The sequence below is a fragment of the Urocampus carinirostris genome, chromosome 3 (genome assembly GCF_059441175.1).
Source record: "Urocampus carinirostris isolate Australia breed hairy pipefish chromosome 3, RoL_Ucar_1.0, whole genome shotgun sequence".
NCBI lineage: Eukaryota > Metazoa > Chordata > Actinopteri > Syngnathiformes > Syngnathidae > Urocampus > Urocampus carinirostris.
In genome coordinates this window covers 21,933,142-21,953,966 of record NC_142351.1, presented here as the reverse complement: position 1 = coordinate 21,953,966, position 20,825 = coordinate 21,933,142, and the positions used below count along the sequence as shown (strand labels likewise).

Genomic DNA, 20,825 nt, shown 5'->3' with positions numbered 1-20,825 from the left:
AGCAATAATAGTAATGATAATCATAATTCCACTTAAAGTACATTTAAAAATTAATATATAACTGATTTAAAAGTATCCATCCATCCATTATCTGCACCACTTATCTTCAGTAGGGTGGCGGGGGTACTGGAGCCCATCCCAGCCATCTCCGGGCAGCGGGCAGGGGACACCCTGAACTGGTTGCCAGCTAGTCGCAGGGCACACAGAGACAGGCAACTCACTCGCTCATTCACACCTAGGGACAATTTGGACCGGCCGGTTAATCTGAAATGCATGTTTTTGGAATGTGGGAGGAAACCAGAGTGCCCGGAGGAAACCCACGCAAGCACGGAGAGAACATGTAAACTCCGCACAGAAAAGCTGGTAGCTGGATTTGATCGCATGACCTCAGAACTGTGCCGCAGACACTCTAACCAATCAGCCGCTGTACCGCCCTGTGCATTTATTGATCATTTTTGTTTTGTTTTGTTTTTGGGGGGGAGGCAAAATTCAGTATTTCAGAGCCACAAGTTACTAACTTGGTAACCACTGTGCTGCACGATTTAAAACCATAACTTATTTGAAATTGTACCCCAAAAAATCCACAAATACATAGAATAGTATTTCATCAGTTATTCATTAAAAGTGTTACATATGGGTAAAAACATACAATAGTGGTCGATCAAGAATATATGTAGCGTTGAAATTGTAAGGAATTCCTTTTACTACTTTAGTATTTGAAATTTCATTCGGAGGGAATTACTATTAATTCTGGAATAAACTGTATACAAAGTTCTAACTAAAGGTTTTTGGATTAACTAAGTGGCTCCATACATGCTTTATCGAGGGAATTATATATTTGAAAAACATCTTGACCTTACTGCAATTTTTGAAAAGGGACATTTGAATCAATCAAACAAAAGTTGTCCTTTAATAAGCTTTATTTGAGGATACAAACTCCTCTGCAAGAAATTATTGCTAATTGTTTGCATGCTGACAACAAAAGAGGCAATCATGATAGACAGAAAACTTGATGTCCATTGTTTCATCACAAAGAAAGTACAAGTGTGTTTTTCCCAGCAGGTAAATTAATCTAAAACAGACGTAGCGGAAATTCAAACACAGTTCTCACAATTATTGCAGGACTCACAAACTTATTCAGAAGATTGCAAAAAGTATATTGTTGTTGCAGTCTAACGAGTCTCATGCTAGCAAAATTTGTAAATGAGGTTAGGCAGCAGTTGAGTAGTGTTTTGGCCAACATGCCTGAAGAATCTGTCAATGGCTAATTCCCGTTTATACGATTTGGAAGGATATACTGTAATCACTTAAAGTTTTGCTTTCATAGAAAAAAAATGGAATCAGGATAGTTTGGTTGGGATTGATCAGCACTAAGTGCCCTTAAATGAGAAGAAATAAAATATAAATAAACGAGGTTAGGTAACTTCAAATCAAATCTAAAATGAGTTCAACTGTATCCTGATGACAGACACAAACAAACACACACGCACACAAAAAGACCAAAATACATTGCTCGAATATATGCCACTGTAATGTACATTTTGGTTTGGAATTTCAAAGGAATGTAGATAACATAAACAATTCTTGTCAATTTGCAGATTAACCTTCATTCTTATGGCGTACATTTTTGGCACTGCGTTAGGAAAAAAAATAATTAAAAGCCATAGCTGCTTAAAGAGCATGCATATACAGTGTTGTTATATATAGACAAGACATTAAGTGCGCTAGCCTGATCCTACATTTTATTTATACCTCTCGTCTATGTAGGATATATAAGTAAAATAAGTCATTCATTTGGTAGCAATTTCTCAAATAAAATAGAATTTCTGTTCATTTCACCGTAGCATCAGCAGGCCTTTCCATTAATATCTAGAGAAGAAATACAGCATAGATGGCGTAAGATCCAACAGCAATGATTACTCAAATGATATAGACAACGTTGTACCTGTAATAGTTGGGCTTGAAGGGGCCGTTCTTGTTGAGGCCCATATACTTGGCCTGCTCTTCAGAGAGCTCTGTCAGGTGAGCATCAAAGTTGGGAAGGTGCAAACTGGCCACATATTCGTCTGCAGTGAAAGTGTTGCATTATCACTATGAGGGAGATCCTAGGCCATTAAATCGTAACTAATTGAAAGAGTTTGAAAACATGTACTTTTTGCGACATTTTAGTTTGATGCACTGCTGAAAAATAGTTGCTACTTAGCATGAATGACTACTCTGTTTTGCTTTGTGGGGAGATTACAATACAATTGTGTTTTTGTTTTACCCATTTTCTTAGGCAGGAGGTACACATCCTGTTTGTAACGTCCCTCTGGAGCGTTGAACAACTCAATTAAGGCCAGAGCCTGCAGAGAAGAAATCGCACAAGGCAAAGTCAATCATATCGTCACGTCATATGGTCAGATATAACAAAATTGTGAATATGCTTGATGGCTGTTGAGATTGTCGTGTTTGTTTTGCTGCTGTTGGTGTTGGTGGATTTGTTCAGACCAAAGACAATCGACTTTGGCCTGGACAGATCTATTGACACTAACAAAGATGTTATATAATGAAATTGTGAATATGCTTGATTGTTATTAAGATTTTCGAGAAGGGTTGTTCAAACCTCACATTGTGTTTGCTGTTAAAAACGTCATATTGAAATATAATATTGTGAATGTGCTTAATTGCTGTTGAGATTGTAATGATTGTTTTCTGTTATTAGTGTCAATAAATTTGTTCAAACCAAAAAAATCAGAAAAATGACCATTAACAACTTGATACTGTACTCGCAACAACATTAATGGTGTACTGTACTGCACTTTATGTGTAGTTAAGTCTTACATCTTTGAACTTTGGCACTATCTGGTGGCGAGCATCCGCTTTAATCTGAATACGTCATGGAACAAAGTCAACGTCATAGCTAATTTGCTGCCGTCTTGTGGCTTCTTTGAGTAATTTATTAAACAAAACCTTTTGTGCATACACTGTACTTATATAAATGCATCAGGAGCAGATCAGTGCACACAAAAGGCTGCGTTTTGGTAACAAAGTAGCTCTTTTTTTGTTTGAGAGAAGTATTTTTTTTGTGGCTTGAAAATTAGCTCCATGTTCTATGAACACCTTGAACTTCCAGCTAAATAAACGGGCTACACTTTTGTTGGTGTGCCGGATTTATCCATCCATCCGTTATCTTCACTGCTTATCCTCAGTAGGGTCACGGGGCTGCCGGCACCCATCCCAGCTGTCTTTGGGCAGTGGGCAGGGGTCACCCTGAACTGGTTCAGCACGGGGAGAAAATACAAACTCCGCACAGAAAGGCTTGTAGCTGGATTTGATCGCATGACGTCAGAACTGTGCCGCGGACACGCTAACCACTCAGCTGCTGTGCCGCCTTGTGGCACATCCAGTATGCATTTATTGATCTTAATTTCAGTAATTCAGGGCCACAAGTTACTAAGTTGTGCCTACTTAAAAGCGACCAAAATGTATATTCCACCTCATGTCCGAGGCTCTGTAGTGAATATTGTAAGCACAGTACGTCCTCGAGGGCTGACCTGAGTAGTAGCAGTGATGGACAAAACAAAGGTGGGCACTGTGGAGCAGCTGAGATTCAGCAGTCGACCCTGAGCGAGAACACAAACCAAGATGGATGCTTACACAATGAGTAAAACTGCTGGAAAGCTATCCCGGCCAAATTATTTCACCTCTGCGAGGAGCACAACTCTCTTTCCATCGGGCCAGATGATGTGGTCCACCTGCGAGCGGACCCTTTCCCAGGTCAGCTCCTGGCTGCGTAGACTGGCCTTCATGGGGAGATCACAAATAAACATACACTCAGCGATGTGTCTTTAAAAAGAGGATGCTAGGAACATGTGATCCTTACCACGTCAATCTCAGTGTTGGAGTGTCCCATGTTGCATACGACGCAACCACTCTTCATGCGGTCCAGTTGCTCTCTTGTAACAACATTCTTGTTGCCTTTAGGGCCAAAACAAAAATCACAGCAGAGCCAAAAGGTTTCTGGATTGTAATGTAATGACACATTCTATTTACCGTATTTTCCGCACTATAGGGCGCACCGGGTTATAGGGCTCACCCCCAAAAAATAGTTTTTGGTCCTATATCTTCCATAGATAAGGCGCACCGGATTATAAGGCGCTACAATGGGAACGTCGACAAAACAGTCAGATGATTCAGTCAAACTTATTACCCAAAGCTTGCAAAGAAGCAAATACATGTCGTAGACACGTGCGGATGCGGTGTCCGTACGATGTCACTCAAATGCATCGTTTCAAATATCATTCGGAGGGTTAAAGTCTTGGGATTCAAGAAATGCCAACCATTCCTTAGTTTCTATTTTCTTTTTCGCTCGCAACTTTACTGTGCATATGACAATAAACACTTGGAATTGAGTTTAATTCACTCAACTCATCACAGCAACATCAAGATCGTTCTAAAAGAAGATACCGGGAAAATATAAAGCCGCATAGCTCACCTAAGTTCTCACGTTCAATAATGATACGCAATCATGGTCTTCTTACAACCGTGAGTGTAGTAAATCCAGGAGAGTAAAGTGTTTACAAATACAGACTAATGAAACATGTTTCTTTATGGCGTAGTTTAGCAAGCTTGCTATTCAGTCATCTTTTTCGGCCAATTGCAGGGTTTGTTTTGGCCCTCTAGCCTATCTGAGGCTCCGAATGACTTCAGCCAATAGCGATCAATTTAACAGATGATTGACACATCTTTTTCGGACAATTGCAGGGTTTGTTTTGGCCCTCTAGCCAATTCGAAGCTCCGAATAACTTCAGCCAATAGCGATCGACTTAACGGATGATTGACACATCTTTTTCGGCCAATTGCAGGGTTTGTTTTGGCCCTCTAGCCAATCCGAGCCTCCGAATAACTTCAGCCAAAAGCGATCGATTCAAATGATGATTGACACATTGGTTAGCCAATGAAACGCCGGTATACAAATCCCAGCATACACCGCAGACTACTCCACGTTCGGGGGAAAATCGAGTCGGCAGCTGTTTGCGTAAGTTGCGAGACCTTGCGATTTAATATTGAGCCATATATAAGGCACACTGTATTATAAGGCGCATGGTCAGCTTTTGAAAAAAATTAAGACTTTTAGGTGCGCCTTATAGTGCGGAAAATACGGTAAATTCCAATGTCTAGGACTGGAAAAAAAGTCTGGCTGTTATCAGTTTCTCTATAGCAGACATGTCAAACTCAAGTTTATCTCGGGGGCTGCATCCATACTTGGCCGGATCAGTAAAAAAAAGTCAAGGGCAAATATTTTGCTTTGTTTTTCAGTATTTTGTTTCATCATTCAGCCTACATTAGCCAAACCTACAAATTATGATCACGGATGATAAGGGATCCTTTCTAAGACAAAACACATTTAATTACAATAGAAAAAGTTTTTTTGTATTGAATGTGTTTCCAATCTGTTCATTTTAACATTTGAGTAAATACAACCTTACATCAGAACCAACTCACCACAAACATCACAAACATAAACTTAAGTGGGAGCTATGAAAAAAATTATGCTTGTCTCAATGGCTTTGAAAAAAGTTTTAGCAGTGGATGGGCAATAAGATCAGATTCAATTACTAGGCTGGGTCTACTGAAGCTGAGAAAATACTTCACAATGTTGTCTTTAACATGAAACCCAAGTGCACATCAAATGTATTACACCTTTCCCGCCCTGTAGCCGAAGGAAGGAGTACTGTATTTGGTTTGTATTTATATATAAAAAAAAAATAATAACCTTTGATATAAATGAGCTAGAAACACTTATTTTGCATATTCATATATTTACGGCAGCCAGATTACATCCTCCAACTGGCCAGATCCGACCTGCAGGTTATATGTTTGACATGCCTGGTCTACAAGGTCCACTTACCTGTGCAAGTGATGACCACGTCCATTTGCCGGATGACCTCGCTAAGTTTGACCACACGGAAGCCGTCCATGCTGTTTGAATGAGATTACACAAATATGGAAACTATTTGAAGCAATCCTAATATTTGGAGGGTATATAAATGCCTAAAGCAGCACAGATTTCAATGAGAGAGAATGTTTCAGTCAGTGTTGGCTATTGAAGGAATTTACACTTTGCACATCTGTTTTTCAAAAAAGCAACTCGTAACTTCCATTCCTGTCTTGCTAAGAAACAGACGTTTTTATTGTGTTTTATATATGAGGATAACAATCTAAATTATAAAGACAATTATTTGCTGAATGTGTGTCCAAAAAAATCTGTTGATGCGAGTTTATGCTTTCTAGTACCATGAGAAATAAAGCAATAAGATAGAGCTCGACAATACTAATGTTACACTCATTTGCTCTTTCTATATCAAGGGAAACAATTGTTGAAATGGGAAATCGGATTATTTTTTTGAAAAAAGACCATATTGTAGACATGTAAGCAGCTGGCACTCACCACGCCTGCAGGGCACAGATAGGATCGATCTCAGTGATGCACACGATACCTCCCAGTGCTTTCAGAGCAGTGCAGCAGCCTTTTCCCACCTACACCACAAACAAGTGCATCACAATACATTTGACATAACAGAAAACTTCAATTCCGAAACGTAAAGGTCGAGGACAGGGTTGCCTTGGTGCTTCTAATGGAATCTTGGTGTCAAGTTTGCATTTTGTACTATGGCTGGGACTGCCAGGACCAGGACAGGAAACAGGGAGCAGAACCCACTCGCGTAACGTTACGCACAGTTTATTGGGGAGAAGAGGAATGAGCGCACAATCGATCCGGGGATCGTTGGTCGTGGAAGCAGATTGATCAGAACGAGGAAGTGGTCAAAATAAACAGGTCGGGGGGAGAACAAAACAGGAGCAAAACACAGGCAAAAACGGAGATTTACAGGGCTTGGCAAAACAAGAGCAAAAAACACAGGCAAAACGGGGATTCACAGGGCTTGGCAAAACAAGAGCAAAAAACACAGGCAAAAACGGGGATTCGCAGGGCTTGACGTGTAACAACAGAGTGTAGCAGGAGTTTCGCAGACGCTCCGACACCAGGCGACTCACAAGACAGCGTTTAAGTAGTCAGGGAGCAATCTGTCAACATGTTTCAGCTGGTGTCCATGGGTGGGGCCAATTGGGCGCCATGGCAACCGTGACAAGGACTTACATTTTGACACAAAAGGCGCTTGGTCATATCTGTGTGGACTCTCCAGTAAATTTTCTACTGAATATCGTTATGTGTAATATCAAATTAAAAAGGACTTACCTCCCCATAGCCACACACCACAATTTGTTTGCCTCCGAACATGATATCAGTGGTCCTCTTTAAGCTGAAAAATACGAAATAAAACAAAAACAAAAAAATGAAATTGGGTGTTTGTTGGACAGATAATAGAGAGATTAATTCACACCCACCCATCCAGAATAGATTCGCGACAGCAGTAGAGGTTGTCAAACTTCTGTTTGGTGACAGAGTCGTTCACATTCATTGCTGGGACGCAAAGCTTGCCAGCTTTTGAAAGCTGGTACAATCTGCAATGTAGTTCCACAGTGAAAATACAAGTCTGAACATGATTACAACTATTATAGAAGTGTCTGAAATAACGTCTGCCAGGACGCCCGGGGCGTGCATCTTTTACGTCCGTCGGGCGTACAACTTATGGGTGGCTAACAACTTTTTCAAGAAAAAAAAACAAAAAAAAAAACACAAATATTTTTTTTCAAATCAAACGTTTGCTTTATCTTTATTCCGATTTCGAAATGTTCGTTTGGTTTGGAAATTTCGGTTCATTTGGCAGTTTGCATAATTGGCAGCCAATTAGAAGCCTGCATCGAATAAATTCGTGCTTCCAGACTTTCCCGAGCGTTATAAGGTCGGGCATTAGTATATCATTTTCCAAAGTAGAGGCACAGAGAACACAAGAAAAATGGTTAGGAATCAAGTCAAAAAATTAGCACCAGAAGAAAGATTCAAAAGAAGCTAACAAAATTTATGACTCTACAAAACGTAAACGTACATTAAAAGCATCGCAGAAAGAGGAGTTCATGTGGATTGTAGCAGACGACGCAACGCAAACATTGCATGAATGAAGATGAGTAAATGCAGGTACATACTGATGGCAGATGGAAAACAGTGATGTCATAGTTATAATCTTTGTGTATCCAATTCAACTGGCTATTTTGCTACAGTATTACAGTCCTAATTTTCCAAACCTAATTACGTACTCTTTAATAAAGAGGTGAACAACACCATTTTTTACATTTTTTTTCAGTGTTACCAGTTTTGAAGTTCTCTTAAGCCTCACCGATGAACTCCTGTGACACTCTCTTCAACAATGCCGCGAACTTTCTTGAACACGCTAGGGTACTTCTTATAAACCCAATGTGTCAAGTCCCCGCCATCATCCAAGATCTTTAGAAGAAAGATGAGAATTGAGAGCCTTGCCCCTTTAAATATATCCTGTACTATACTGTACTGTACCATATTGGCCTGCCAGCCTTCTGTATTCACGCAGCGGTCAATGCACCACCAAAAGTCATCTTCAGATTCACCCTTCCAGGCAAACACGGGCACTCCTGCGAGACATGGCAATAGTTGGACTGTTTAGAATCCAACAAAATGTTTCTTCGGGCATTTTTGTAACTTATTTGGATGTATGAACATTGAGCGTTATAGTGATCTCATGTCGAACCAGTCTGATTGTTATGCACTTTAGTGTCACCCCTCTTTACTCTTTCCTCTGTCAGGTTTGCATGTTCTTATATATCTTTTGAAACTAATGAAATCATAATACCACGATTTCCTTCTCTTGAGTTCTTGTACAAAGGTATTGCTAAAGCCTTGGAGATCTTACCTGTCTCGGCCAGAGCAGCAGCAACCTCATTCTGAGTGGAGTAGATGTTGCAGGCAGTCCAGCGACACTGAGCCCCAAGAGCTACCAGGGTCTCGATCAGCACCTGAGAGGTAATCGGCATGAACCAAATACTAAACACTTTTGAAAAGATGCAAAGAAAGTAACGTGAGGTAGAACACCTACTGCAGTTTGAGCGGTAATGTGTGTACAGCCCACCACCTTGGCCCCTGCCAGAGGTTTCTCCCCCTGGGCTCTCTTCCTCAGGGAAATAAGAGCTGACATGTCTGGAGAAAGAAAAATCAAGGATTGGAGGCCAGTCTTCTAGTGAGTATGGTTGCAAAAAAATGGCAATTTCCAAACTGGGACCTCAAAAAAAGCAAACAACGTGCCTCCCAAAAATATAACTGACATTCGGAATTCAATGTATTTATACAAGTAACAAATAAAGATAAACATCCGAAAAACCTATTAAAAAAGAATGTGAAATAACGTGCGATATACAATTTTCAGGCCACATCTCATATTTGTTTGAACGAAATTCAAAGCTCTGACTTACCGGTCTTTACATTTAAAAAAAAATTAATAAATACCTTAAAATATCTTATTTGTTATCACTTAAGACACAAAGACGTGAATTGCAGGCAGAAAATTTGTGTAATTCAGTTTATATGTTAAACATGACAAGATAGATAAAATGACTCGTGAAAAAAATAGGAAAAACATTCAACATTCAGAAATGTGATGCAGACCCTACTTCCAAGCCACTTTCTCTCTTTTTTGAATCTGAACATTTTGAATTATTTTTCAAAATTTCAATAACACAAACAATGAAAGAAGACCAATAATTCCTCCAAGGTACCTTGTTCGGCAATTTCAATCTCACGGCGGCCAAACTCAGCCTGTTTGATGTTCTTCACGCAGAAGTCGCTGCTGCCCTGTGTGTTGACCTGACCTTTGTCTCTTGGGGAAGTTTCATCATCGGAGCTGTCAGTATAGGATGCAGCTGATGGAATAAAGGTAGGTAGAGCGGGGGGATGGATAGAAGAAAGGAAGTAAGTGAGTAAGTAGGTAAGGAAGGGAGGAAGGAAAAAGTAAGTGAGTGAGTGAGTGAGTGAGGGAGGGAGGGAGGGAGGAAGGGAGAAAGGAAGGAAGGAGGTAAGAAAGGTGAAAAAATGGAAGGAAGGTAGGTAGTGGGAATGAAGGGGCAATGGATGGATGGAAGGGAGGAAGGATAAAAAGAAGAAGGGACAAAGGGAGGGAAGGAGGTAAGGAAGGAAGGACAAAAGTACAAAAGGAGGTATGGAAGGAAGGATGGAGGAAAGTAAGGAAAGGTGGGATGGAGGGAGCAGAGGAAGATCGGGAGGGATAGGGAAAGGAAGGAAGGATGGAAGGAGGAAAGGACAAAAGAAGGTAAGGAGGTGAGGAAAGAAGGACAAAAAAAGGACAGGCGGTAATAAAGGTCAAAGGATGGAAAGTTGTAAGAAAGAATGGAGGGGGTAAGTAAATAAAAATAGTATTAATGGGCCTACATGATTTCATCTCCGACAAGCAGAAAAAAACAGTGTCGGTTTTCATTTTGTCCATTTTGTTATGCTACAGTCTTACTCCAAAAATAAATGGAATCTGCAAACAAGCCTTCAATTCCTGCAAACGTCAGAGTGAGCCCTATTGCCCATTTACAATTCCCCACTATACTTAGTTTTTCAATCCTTTACTAATTTAAAAATGTTTAAAGCACTGATTCCACCTGTAAAAATTATTTTATCTTTTTGAAGGTCACACACTTCATCTGCCAACTGCGCAGAATTCCCACTTTCATATGTGTCTATCTAATCTAAATTTAACTTATTTATAAATCTCGTTTCGTGAATGAGTGTATAAGTGTGTGTTTTTGTATGTGTATATGGGCTGGGAAACGGCTGCCGAGATTTACACAGCTGTACTTTAGGCCTCCGGAGTGTCCTAAGATAGGTTTATTGTCATGGCACAGAGAATAAATACCAACAAAATGGATAGACATCTGCTTTTGTGTAGTCATCTTTTGTGGGGTCTCATCGCCAAAAATTGAGGACTGCAGTTCCCGACCACTGGCCATGCCAAACAGCCAAATCCATTATTCTATCGTCCAGCAACGCGGGGTTATTTGCCTGTATATCCATAAACACAATTTTAACAAAATCCAGAAATGCCATTGGCTGGGGTAAACTGTTGCTTTCTAACTCTGGGTTACAACCAATTGGAGTGTGGGTAACAACCAACAGGAGTTCACCTGCTTTCTGAAGCCGAGCTGTGATTGGTGCATACTTAACCTAAGCGACTGTTATGTCATCTTCACTCGACAAAAAGAGTCAAAATGGCTGTCCCTTCAGAAAAATACTACCGGTGGAAATGGTGATTTATTCATATTCCACAAACCCAATAATAAACAGACAGCTCCATTTAGACTAGCATGGGTAGTTGGGGTTGACTCATGCTGTAAAACAAATACCTTACTCTAAAGCTAGAATTATAATGATATTTTTGTTTAATACAAGACTCTTCATAGGCGGTCTTAGGGCACGTTAGCCATATATTGACCACTACTAACTGCAAAGAGATGAAATGCTAAGCTTCTAAGTAAAACACTTTGACTGTACCCACCTGAGCTGTAGCTGTCTGTGGAAGACTGTGAGATGGAGCGAGAGAGAGAACGGCGGCCAGCCTTTGTTGGGTATTTGCTGAATTCCTGTTTGTCCTCTGCATTGGCAAACTGAATCTAGAATCACATCAATAAGGTTTAGTTGTCACTTTTTTGTGAACAGATTTTACAAACACCCTCCAATGCTAATAAAGTTACTTGAATGACAATTCTATGTCCCACTTTCACAACCTCTGAGAACACATTATAGTTGCGAGAAGTCTGATTTCCAAATTTTGTCATGGATGTCAAACCAATGCAATAATACAGCAAAAGTATACAAAAAACGTCAGATTGTTTCTTAAGCTTCTAATTCCGAAAAATTTGTAAGCATAAGTCTGATCTCCCGAGAGCAAATCCAAGGGACTTAAACAATAATTTCTTTCAGTTTTCATTCACTGTGGAATGCTGTCAAATTTCCTCCCTATTTTAGATGTCCATACAATGTGTTTGCACTAAAAACCAACAACCGGGTCAGCAGAGTTGACACAACAAGCCGGCGCGCCATGAATTCTGGAATATAGCAATGACAAACATTAGTTGTATTTTGACAAAATCCTTCATTGTAATTTGCTCATTTGGGCACAAACTCAAAAACTCTTCCAATGATCCACACTAAAGAGTGAAAAAAAACTCATGGCAAATGTCATGTCATTAGAGAAGTCTCGAGGACCTCTGCCCAGAGTCATACAGGAAGTTTTCGGTTTTGGTTTGAAAGCAGTTTGTGTAAATTATTTCAGTTGTGGCGACTGGAAGGTAAGAAAGTATCCAAACTGGTTAAACTCAAAGACGCTAATGTGGCAGGGAATGCCCATCAAAAGTTACAGGATGCAACAAAAAGTCAGAATAGCCAAAACTGAAAAGGAACTTTCCTGTTTAATGTGAGAAGCAACCAAATTTGGGCGTCGCTCAAGTTCTATGGAAAATTCTTAAAATAAGAATGCAAAAATCAACTACCGCCAACACTAGTTTTATTAATTTGACATTCACCAAAAAGGGAATACCTAGTTATTCAAAGCTGGATGCATTTTTCTTCTCATGCAGATTCCTGGATAGATTTGGCAAAACGTCAACTCTAATTGGTGATCCATTGTAAGAGGAGGCTACACCTAAGAATCTCAAAGATGCCTGAGACTGGGTAGGAAGCAGAAATTCCAGTCACTAAAACCGTATTCCAATTAAATGTTACAGATAAATTGAAACAGTTGTCCTAATTAGCTAATGCTAAATTTGGACTACTTTCTATCTGATGCCACACAGTGGGATGAACATTCAGCAATATTAAGATCACTGACAGTCGGTCACCGTAAAATTTCCTAAGAATTAGCAACTTATTTTCTAATTCAGAACTTAAATGACATTTACAGTCAAAATTATTTATATCTGCTTCCTCACACCTATTTTAGCCGATGCTGACTTTAACTCTAAATCATTTTAATGCCGGCTAATACATCGATGTGCATTTTTCAAAGTCATCTCCTTCGCTTTGGCCAGTCAAATTTGCTCAAGAACTAATCTAGTTCGGTGATGAACCGTGCCAGATGAATATTGTTTTTTTTGGCGGACACTCACCCTTTCGGTTTGAGCCATCACTGCCTGTTCCCTGCCTCTGCCTCTTGTGTGTGACATTTCTGCACCTGGTGGACGGAATGATACTACCCCTTAGGAAACCCTCCTAAAAACCCAGATGGGAGGTGCCCTTCACCTGTTGTCGTCAATGCGAGGCGGGCAGTAAGATGCAAAAGGAAAGAGGTGAGTGCAAGAGAGGTAAAGATAGAGACGGAGATAAGGAGAGAGACAGAAATAAAGACAGTAAGAGTGAGGTAAAGATTGAGTAGCCAGCTGTCACATTTTGTGACACACTGGTTTCCTTCGCTTATATTTGTCGTAATTTTGTTGCTTCTTTGATTTTCCTTTTCCTTTTCCTTCATTAATTTATTTTGGTCTGTGCCCTTTCTTAGCACCTATTTTTGGTCCGCTCTTATTGTACTTTCAATGACGTTGTCCCATTCTTCTGCTATGTTTATTGCTTTGTCCTTTTTTTGATTCCACCTTCCGTTCTCCGATGCCATTGCGTTTCTTTTTCTCTGTCTTTCTTCGTACGTCTTTAATTATTACGATTCGGCTTCTTCCTTGATTCTGTCATCTGTCTTTCCTTTCCTATCCCCTTTTAGTCTTTTTCATCAGTCCTTTATTTTTTGTTTAATACATTCTTTCTTTTTATCAATCCTTGTTTTGTTCCAAACTTCCTTAAATAATCTTGTTTTTTCTTTAATCCAGAAGTGTCCAAACTACAGTGTGAGTGAGGGCCATCTGCAATCATCCCAACCTTTTCTCTATGTCACAGAGCATAGACTAAAAATTATAGTCAAATTGAACACTGGAATATAATGAAATAGGAAGAAGATATTGAACATTTTTACCGTGCTGTTTTTAGTTAAAATCAAATTGATTGTGTTTGAATTCTAAACCAACATAATGGAAAGCTGTTTGGATTTTTGTTTTAAAAACATTTTATTGTGTACTTACTAAATTACAATGTAAATATATAAAATAAAAGACCCTTGTCTCCTTCAACGTTTCTGTATGTGGTTGCTCTTACAAAAATGGGAACCTTTTACTTAATTATTTGTTTTTTTTTTCAATTACTTCCTCTCCTGTCATCATTCATTCTTTCTGTAAATCATTTGTTTCTCTGTTTAATTTATTAAGTAAATTAACTGCTCAGAAGTATGGCAAGCAGCAGACAATATTGTATCCTAGCACAATTAACGTCTAATGCCACCGCCACAATTTTTTGACTGGCCTTTTAGTCTTTAATAAACAAACATGTCCTCAGGTTACATTTCCACGCTAATGAAGTTTTCCTTTGGGCGATTAGCAGCCAAGTGGCAGACTTAAGCTTGCTCACCGAGATCCCTCGATCGGGCCAAGTGGGCGACTTACTGACCCGGACGGCATCCAACAGACGTTCTTACATCAACGCATTGGCTGTTGGTCTGCGTCTTAAAATAAATGCCTTGAGTCTCTTAAATCTCAGAGGATTACATAGAAAACATGGTGTGTATGCAGAATATGACTAAAGAGGCGGATCAATTTAAGATAAATGCAATGCATCACCAGTTTATGTGTCCACAAATCTAACGGTATAAAGCACATGATCAGAGCTTGTAATTACTAAAACCTAATGAGTACATTTGGTTTATTATCTTAGTTTGATCGGAGGAATGATCTTCAGTAAATAAGCCCCTTTTCAATAAAACAATATAATCATTTATCATAAATTATTTTGTGTTCTCCCAAGCTTGAATCTTCAGCCCCCGGGTCCGGATCAGTGGTTTGAGAACTGCTAGGATATGTTCTGCTCACCTGCCAGGCAATCAGAACAACATGTGGACTTTGTTGCAGTACAAAAACATATTGGATGTTAGGAATGCTGCAGAGAGCTTATGACAGCAAAGAACTTGGTTATAAATACACGCCAGAGGCTCAAGTCCCACTGAGCCAGCACCCCATGGAAATGGGGAATGCTTCAGTCAAACAAATGAATAGGGGACACGTATGACTATTTTAATGCTTTTACTCACAAAAGACTCACATATTTGTTCAGAGTGAGTGAGTGAGTGAGTGAGTGAGTGAGTGAGTGAGTGAGTGAGTGAGTGAGTGAGTGAGTGAGTGAGTGAGTGAGTGAGTGAGTGAGTGAGTGAGTGAGTGACACGCCCACCCAACACACTAGTAAGAGAGCGACCTTCTGTCTTCTTCCCATGGCGTGGTGACAAAACACACTGCTGGGATCGAAACTCCCAGTATATTTATTTGTTCCTGCGCCCTCATTTGAAATCTAAGCTGTTCATACTGTGGAGCTTATTGTTTTTGTTTTTTTAAACATACTCACAAGATTCACGTTGTTGTTTTTTAAATGGTTTATTAATTAAAATTCTAATAAAGTCATACATAAGGCATGGTGTCCCTTTAAGTGATGTGTCTTAGAAGTGATTTCAGGAGCAATAGTACTGATGTTTGACACATTTCTGAAAGGTCATTTTAAAAATGCACAAGTTTTGCAAGTCTCAAAGTTACTACTGGAATAAAGGATAGGATTTTAGAATGATTCATTTGTGACAGCCTTACAAAGACATACGTGCGTCAAATCAAACAATGCCCTAAAAACTTTGTTTGAATAAATGAATAGTCAATTTCTATGAAAATATTTTACTGCACTGACTGACCAGCTTGTTTTTGACATGCAAGCACCAACCCGAAGCATGGCACTCAATCAGGCTATTTAAACAATAATGGACTATTAAAACCTTGCAAAAGAAAAAAATGGAGGATAATGTAACTGCATTAAGAACGGGCTAATGGCGGCGTCTTCTGTAATACAAAAAAAAAAAAATATATATATATATATATATATATATATATATATATATATATATATATATATATATATATATATATATATATATATATATATATATATATATATATATTTGTTTTATTTCGTTTGACCCGAAATCCATCTAGTTATTTTTGTTTTACCTCTAATAATTTATGGGTTTTCATTTATTGTCAGGACTGGCCAAAATAACAGTCCAAGGGGGGCAGGAGGAGAAGAAGACTGAAAAATAACTGGACCGACCACATAAGGAATGGACATTAATGCCAAATTTTCCACTACCTAAAAAAGGCCAGGAACCGTCGAAGCTGTCCAGAGTTGTGTCCTCATTGATGGACATGGTTATAAAGTCTTTCAGTCCCTATCAGCAAATTGTTAAATAAGATTTCTCTGTTTATTTGAAACGTAAATTCAGTCTCTTACTCTATGTCTTGTTAATGTTGCCCTTTATTGTATTCATATATATCCCCAGATAAATTTAGTGATAAAGAAGGGCCGTCCAAAATCTACCAGAGTTTTTAAAAATGAACAGTCAAAGTGGTTGTCATTTCATCAGTGGCCCTGGAACTAACCCACAAGTGTCACAGCCTGTGGTTCCATTACAATTGAATTGCATTCAAAAAATGCAGAGGGCATTTTGGTAAGCAAGATTTCAGACTTCCATGAGTTATTCTAAAATTCATCGCTAGTGGTACAGTAGTCAAGAAGCAGTTTTCCCACAATGCATTTACAGATGCTTAGCAGAACAAAATGTATTTGAACACTGGGTTGAAGCTCTAGCAACATGGTGCTTAAAATGCTTTTTAACAAGGCAGAGACATTTTAAGGTTGTATCGGTAGATGAGTGCTTAGATTTTTTATTAGCTGCTCCTTGCTGGGTGCTTATTATGTCTGCCATTACTTCATTTGAAAATTTACTCCAAGTGATTTTGTAATCGAATAACCAAGGTCTAAGCAATAAAAGCACATACTTGTTCACATCATTGTTACAATTTCTGACTTATGTCTTACATCTACAGCAGTTCCATCACTTTTCAAAAGTTTCCATGATATGTTAATAGATCACGACCAATCGCTGCTCAGTTTGAAAAAAATAACAAAAAAACAAATAAGCAGTGATTCGTCATTACCTGAGGCACCTGCGACTGTGAAGTCATTATAAGAGGACAGCAAGTAGAAAAATGGGCAACACAAACTGCTTTTTTCCACCATTGCAATATTAGCTACAATATGGTGTTTAGACCGGTGGTCCCCAACCTTTTCTGTACCACGGAACAGTTTAATGTCTGACAATATTTCTATGGCCCGACCCAATAATAACAATAACAATAGTAATAAGAAAAAATCAATTCTATATTCATGTACACTATTTGGGTGTGCCAACTCACTGCAACACAATCTGGTTGCTATTGTAAAGTTTGTCATTTCAAACTGCGTGCCAAGCAAGAAAAAATACAATTTCACCAAATAAACCTCGCAAAAAGTTTGTGTGTTGACTGCTTTACGTGTTTTCAATGTAGGGATTCCATTTATCCTCGAACTACATTGACTGATCTTTGTTATATTGCCAAATGTTTTTATGAGCACCAGTTTGTTTACCCGTATATTGAAGATGTGTTTACCATAATCAACATGACATGGTGGTCTGCAGGTAACTATTCTTCATACTTATTGGCTATAAGCGCAGAATTCCGGTTTGATCTCTCTCTCTGTATCTTCCACGGGCATGGAACCTCGCTTCAAGCATGACAGTTTTACTGACGTAGGGGCAACTTCGCCCCCGCAAACTACACTGACTTTTCAATTCAAACGGACCACCTTATCATAGCGCAGTCAGTAAAACAATATTAGGGCAAAAATACAGGAATACATTTTTCTTTCTATGCGGCCCGGTACCAAATAACCCATAGCCTGGTTCCGGTCCTTGGTTAGGTGGTTGGAAACCCCCTGGTTTGTACTAGCCCTTGAATATTTAAAGAATATAGTGCATAACGTAAGACACTTTCCAATTTTAAAATAACACCATCATAAATTACATTCACTACATTATTTCTAAATGTTCAACTCCAGTCAGACCACCAGCAGATTTGATCAACATCCATACCTTTAGGCAGTGTTGGGACAAACACATTACAAAGGAACGCATTCCAGGAACACAATTACTTTTCTCTGTAACAACAACTGTAACGCGTTATTCATAACATGTTCTAACACAACTGTAATGCATTACTCTGCCACTTATTAAAAGCACATTATGAAATGCAGCTTATTCTGTTTACTGAACATTCCTGCTACATCCACAATGTCACATCCATCCCTCAATCCGACAACAAAACTTAAGAAGTGTGGACGTGCTAGCTACAAAGTACAACTGAACACAGTTATGGTGGGGCATGGTGTAGTCTCCCTACTGTGTATACAGTGCCATGAATAGTATTTGCCCCCTTCCAGATTTGATGTTGGTTTAAGATCAGGGGATGTATCATTGTAACCTGTGCAGTCCTTAAACACATTTTATGATTAAGGGTTAAGTGATAAGTTTTGATTTTTTTGTTCCGTAATAAATAGAATCAACATTTCAAAACTGCATTTTGTATTTCCTTGGGTTCCTATGTGTGATACTAAAATTGCCATATTGGAGGGTTTTCTACCATGAACTCCCCGTTTAAGGAGTTCAATTGAATTTAAATCTGGACATTGAATTGGCCACTCCATAACTTTTTTTCATACAGTTATAAGTGGAATAACCATTTCAAAACTGCATTTTGTATTTCCTTGGGTTGTTTCTGTGTGATATTAATATTTGTTGAATGATCTGAAACCTTTGCGAGTGATAAATATGCAAAAAACACAGAAATCAGGAAGGGGACAAATACCTTGCATCCAAGCCAATTTTACAACTATAAAACAAAATAGAGAAACTAGGGGGTCAGTTTATATGCGCATATTTGTTTTGTTACATTGTTATTGTTTGGGGAGGTTTATCTTACTAAACAAGTGTTGCAGTTCTGTTGATTGTCCTTTGAACTACCATTTATATTTGTTTCACTTTCACTTAATCGTGATGTGTTGCTTAGGGTTTGAAGTGTGTTATTGCCCATGTTGATAATTCCCAGTGTTTTTGCAGATAAAGTGAATATACCGGTACACCTTGTTATTATAGCGGTGAATATCCCCGCCTGTCATGCGGAAGACCATTATTCCCTGACAGGGAGGGTCATAATTTTACTTTAATGACAATTATATTTAACTTCCTCTTGAAGTTACCATTTTATTCTTTGTCTTCCATGATAAATCAATGGGGTAAACGTGAGCACAGAGTTTATGGTGAAAGTGTGCAGAATTTGGGGCATTTTTATTTTTTGAATTATTTTTGCAATACACTTTGCCTGGAGTAAAAGAAAAACACATTGGACAGTACCAAAAAATGGAGAAAGAAGTCTGGTTTGAAGCACAGAGACTAAATAGATATGGAGTGTCTGGGCGAAGTATTTTTTTGCAAGCTCTCAATATTGCACAAGCAAAGAAATATGAAGGTTTCGCTGCTTCTACAAGTTGGTGTACACGTTTTTTAATACTTGTTATGTGGCTATTTTAAAGCAGAGTTAGGGGGTCGGCTTCACTGCGAGTATTTACGGTAATTTGTAACTACGGTAGGTAGTTCCTTTAAGATTAAAATGCTAATATTTGGGTGTCATTACTCAAGGGTGTAACGAAATTACATTTTAAATGACGTAACATGTAACAGTAACTAATTACCGTTTTGTAGTAACGCGCCCAATACTGTCTTTAGGCAGTTTATTCTTTAATCAAGCTATCATACTAAAATGTTGTTAACGTGTAGCAGAAACCAAAACAGGCAAGCAAGCGGGGACATAATCTAACTTGATTGAGCCCTGTCGTCGAAATTCGTCCCAAACCTCCGGCATAAGATGTTCTCTTCATGGAACTGCGACAGTACAAACCGTATTTTCCCCTCCGCGACTCGTAATGCGGAGCTGCCCCCTCCTCCCTGACTGATGGCTTGTGGCCGCGTCCTTCTTACCTTCTTGACGGACTTGAGCGTGGGGACGGCGGTGAAGGCGGCGGAGGGCATCTCTCCGACATTCATGTTCACGTCGCTGCTGTTCTTGCTCACAGTCATGGCCGAGTATTTCTCGGCCACGTTCTCGGTCTCCTTGACATACTTGGTGCCTTGTTTGACCTCCACCATTCCATCGGACGCCGCAGAGTCGCTCATCGCATCCGCGGGTTGTTGCGTCCCGTTTCGGGTGATTAGAAGGTGAGGAGGTGATGGAAGAGGAAGAGAAGTCGCCTGAGCCCAAAAGCGCTTCTAACGCAAAATAAGAACTATAACACTTTGTACAATAATATTAAGCTGTTTTGTATGTTGACGACTTGGGTTGGAGACACTTGCTAGGTTCTGTCAGCGGCGGTTGGGATAGCTGCATCTCTGTAAGGAGGGGAGGGAGCGATGCATGGGAGCGAGCGGGTCACCTGAGCACTCAGCGTGGGGGGTGGGCGGTTTGTCTCCATAGGCTTTGCCGAGGAAAGTGTCGAAGACAAACGAACAACAACCAGCCCACTATTAAACTTAGGGAATTGCTTTGATTTAGTGCAACCGGTGTACGCTGTGTTTCCATAGTTATACAATGGAGTGTTTTGGCCCAACACCCCCCCCCCCCCCGTCTAAAAGGCAGTAATAGTTCCGCCCTCTTTGCCATGATTGGTCGATTGGGAAACTGTTGGCCACCTGCGCAGTCCGACCATGAACTCATCGACTCTGCGGTGAAACATAAATCCAATAAAATGAAATGTTTTTTTTCCTTTTCACTCGAGGACTCATTTCGTACATCTGATTTATATTTCATACATCGGATTTGACTATAAAGGTTGTTCGCTGTTCATTTCCATATAAAGG

The 20,825-nt window shown here is 39.4% G+C and overlaps 1 protein-coding gene across 2 annotated transcripts; it reads right to left on the bottom strand.

The window, feature by feature from the left end:
- Positions 1-902: 902 nt before the first annotated feature.
- On the bottom strand, positions 903-20,497 carry ahcyl1 (adenosylhomocysteinase like 1). Of its 2 annotated transcripts, none has more exons than XM_088331051.1 (17): positions 19,950-20,497; positions 11,469-11,583; positions 9,688-9,831; positions 9,012-9,112; positions 8,829-8,931; positions 8,456-8,550; positions 8,280-8,386; positions 7,390-7,506; positions 7,241-7,304; positions 6,434-6,522; positions 5,894-5,964; positions 3,866-3,960; positions 3,687-3,785; positions 3,537-3,605; positions 2,267-2,345; positions 1,946-2,066; positions 903-1,869 (listed from the first exon to the last, which is right to left on the bottom strand). In XM_088331051.1, exons 1-17 carry the CDS (start codon positions 20,142-20,144, stop codon positions 1,863-1,865), a joined length of 1,671 nt encoding a protein of 556 aa, XP_088187177.1. In that variant the 5' UTR covers positions 20,145-20,497; the 3' UTR covers positions 903-1,862. The 2 variants fall into 2 exon arrangements, with proteins under 2 accessions (XP_088187177.1, XP_088187178.1); XM_088331052.1 differs by lacking the exon at positions 19,950-20,497 and adding an exon at positions 13,078-13,237.
- Positions 20,498-20,825: the final 328 nt, after the last annotated feature.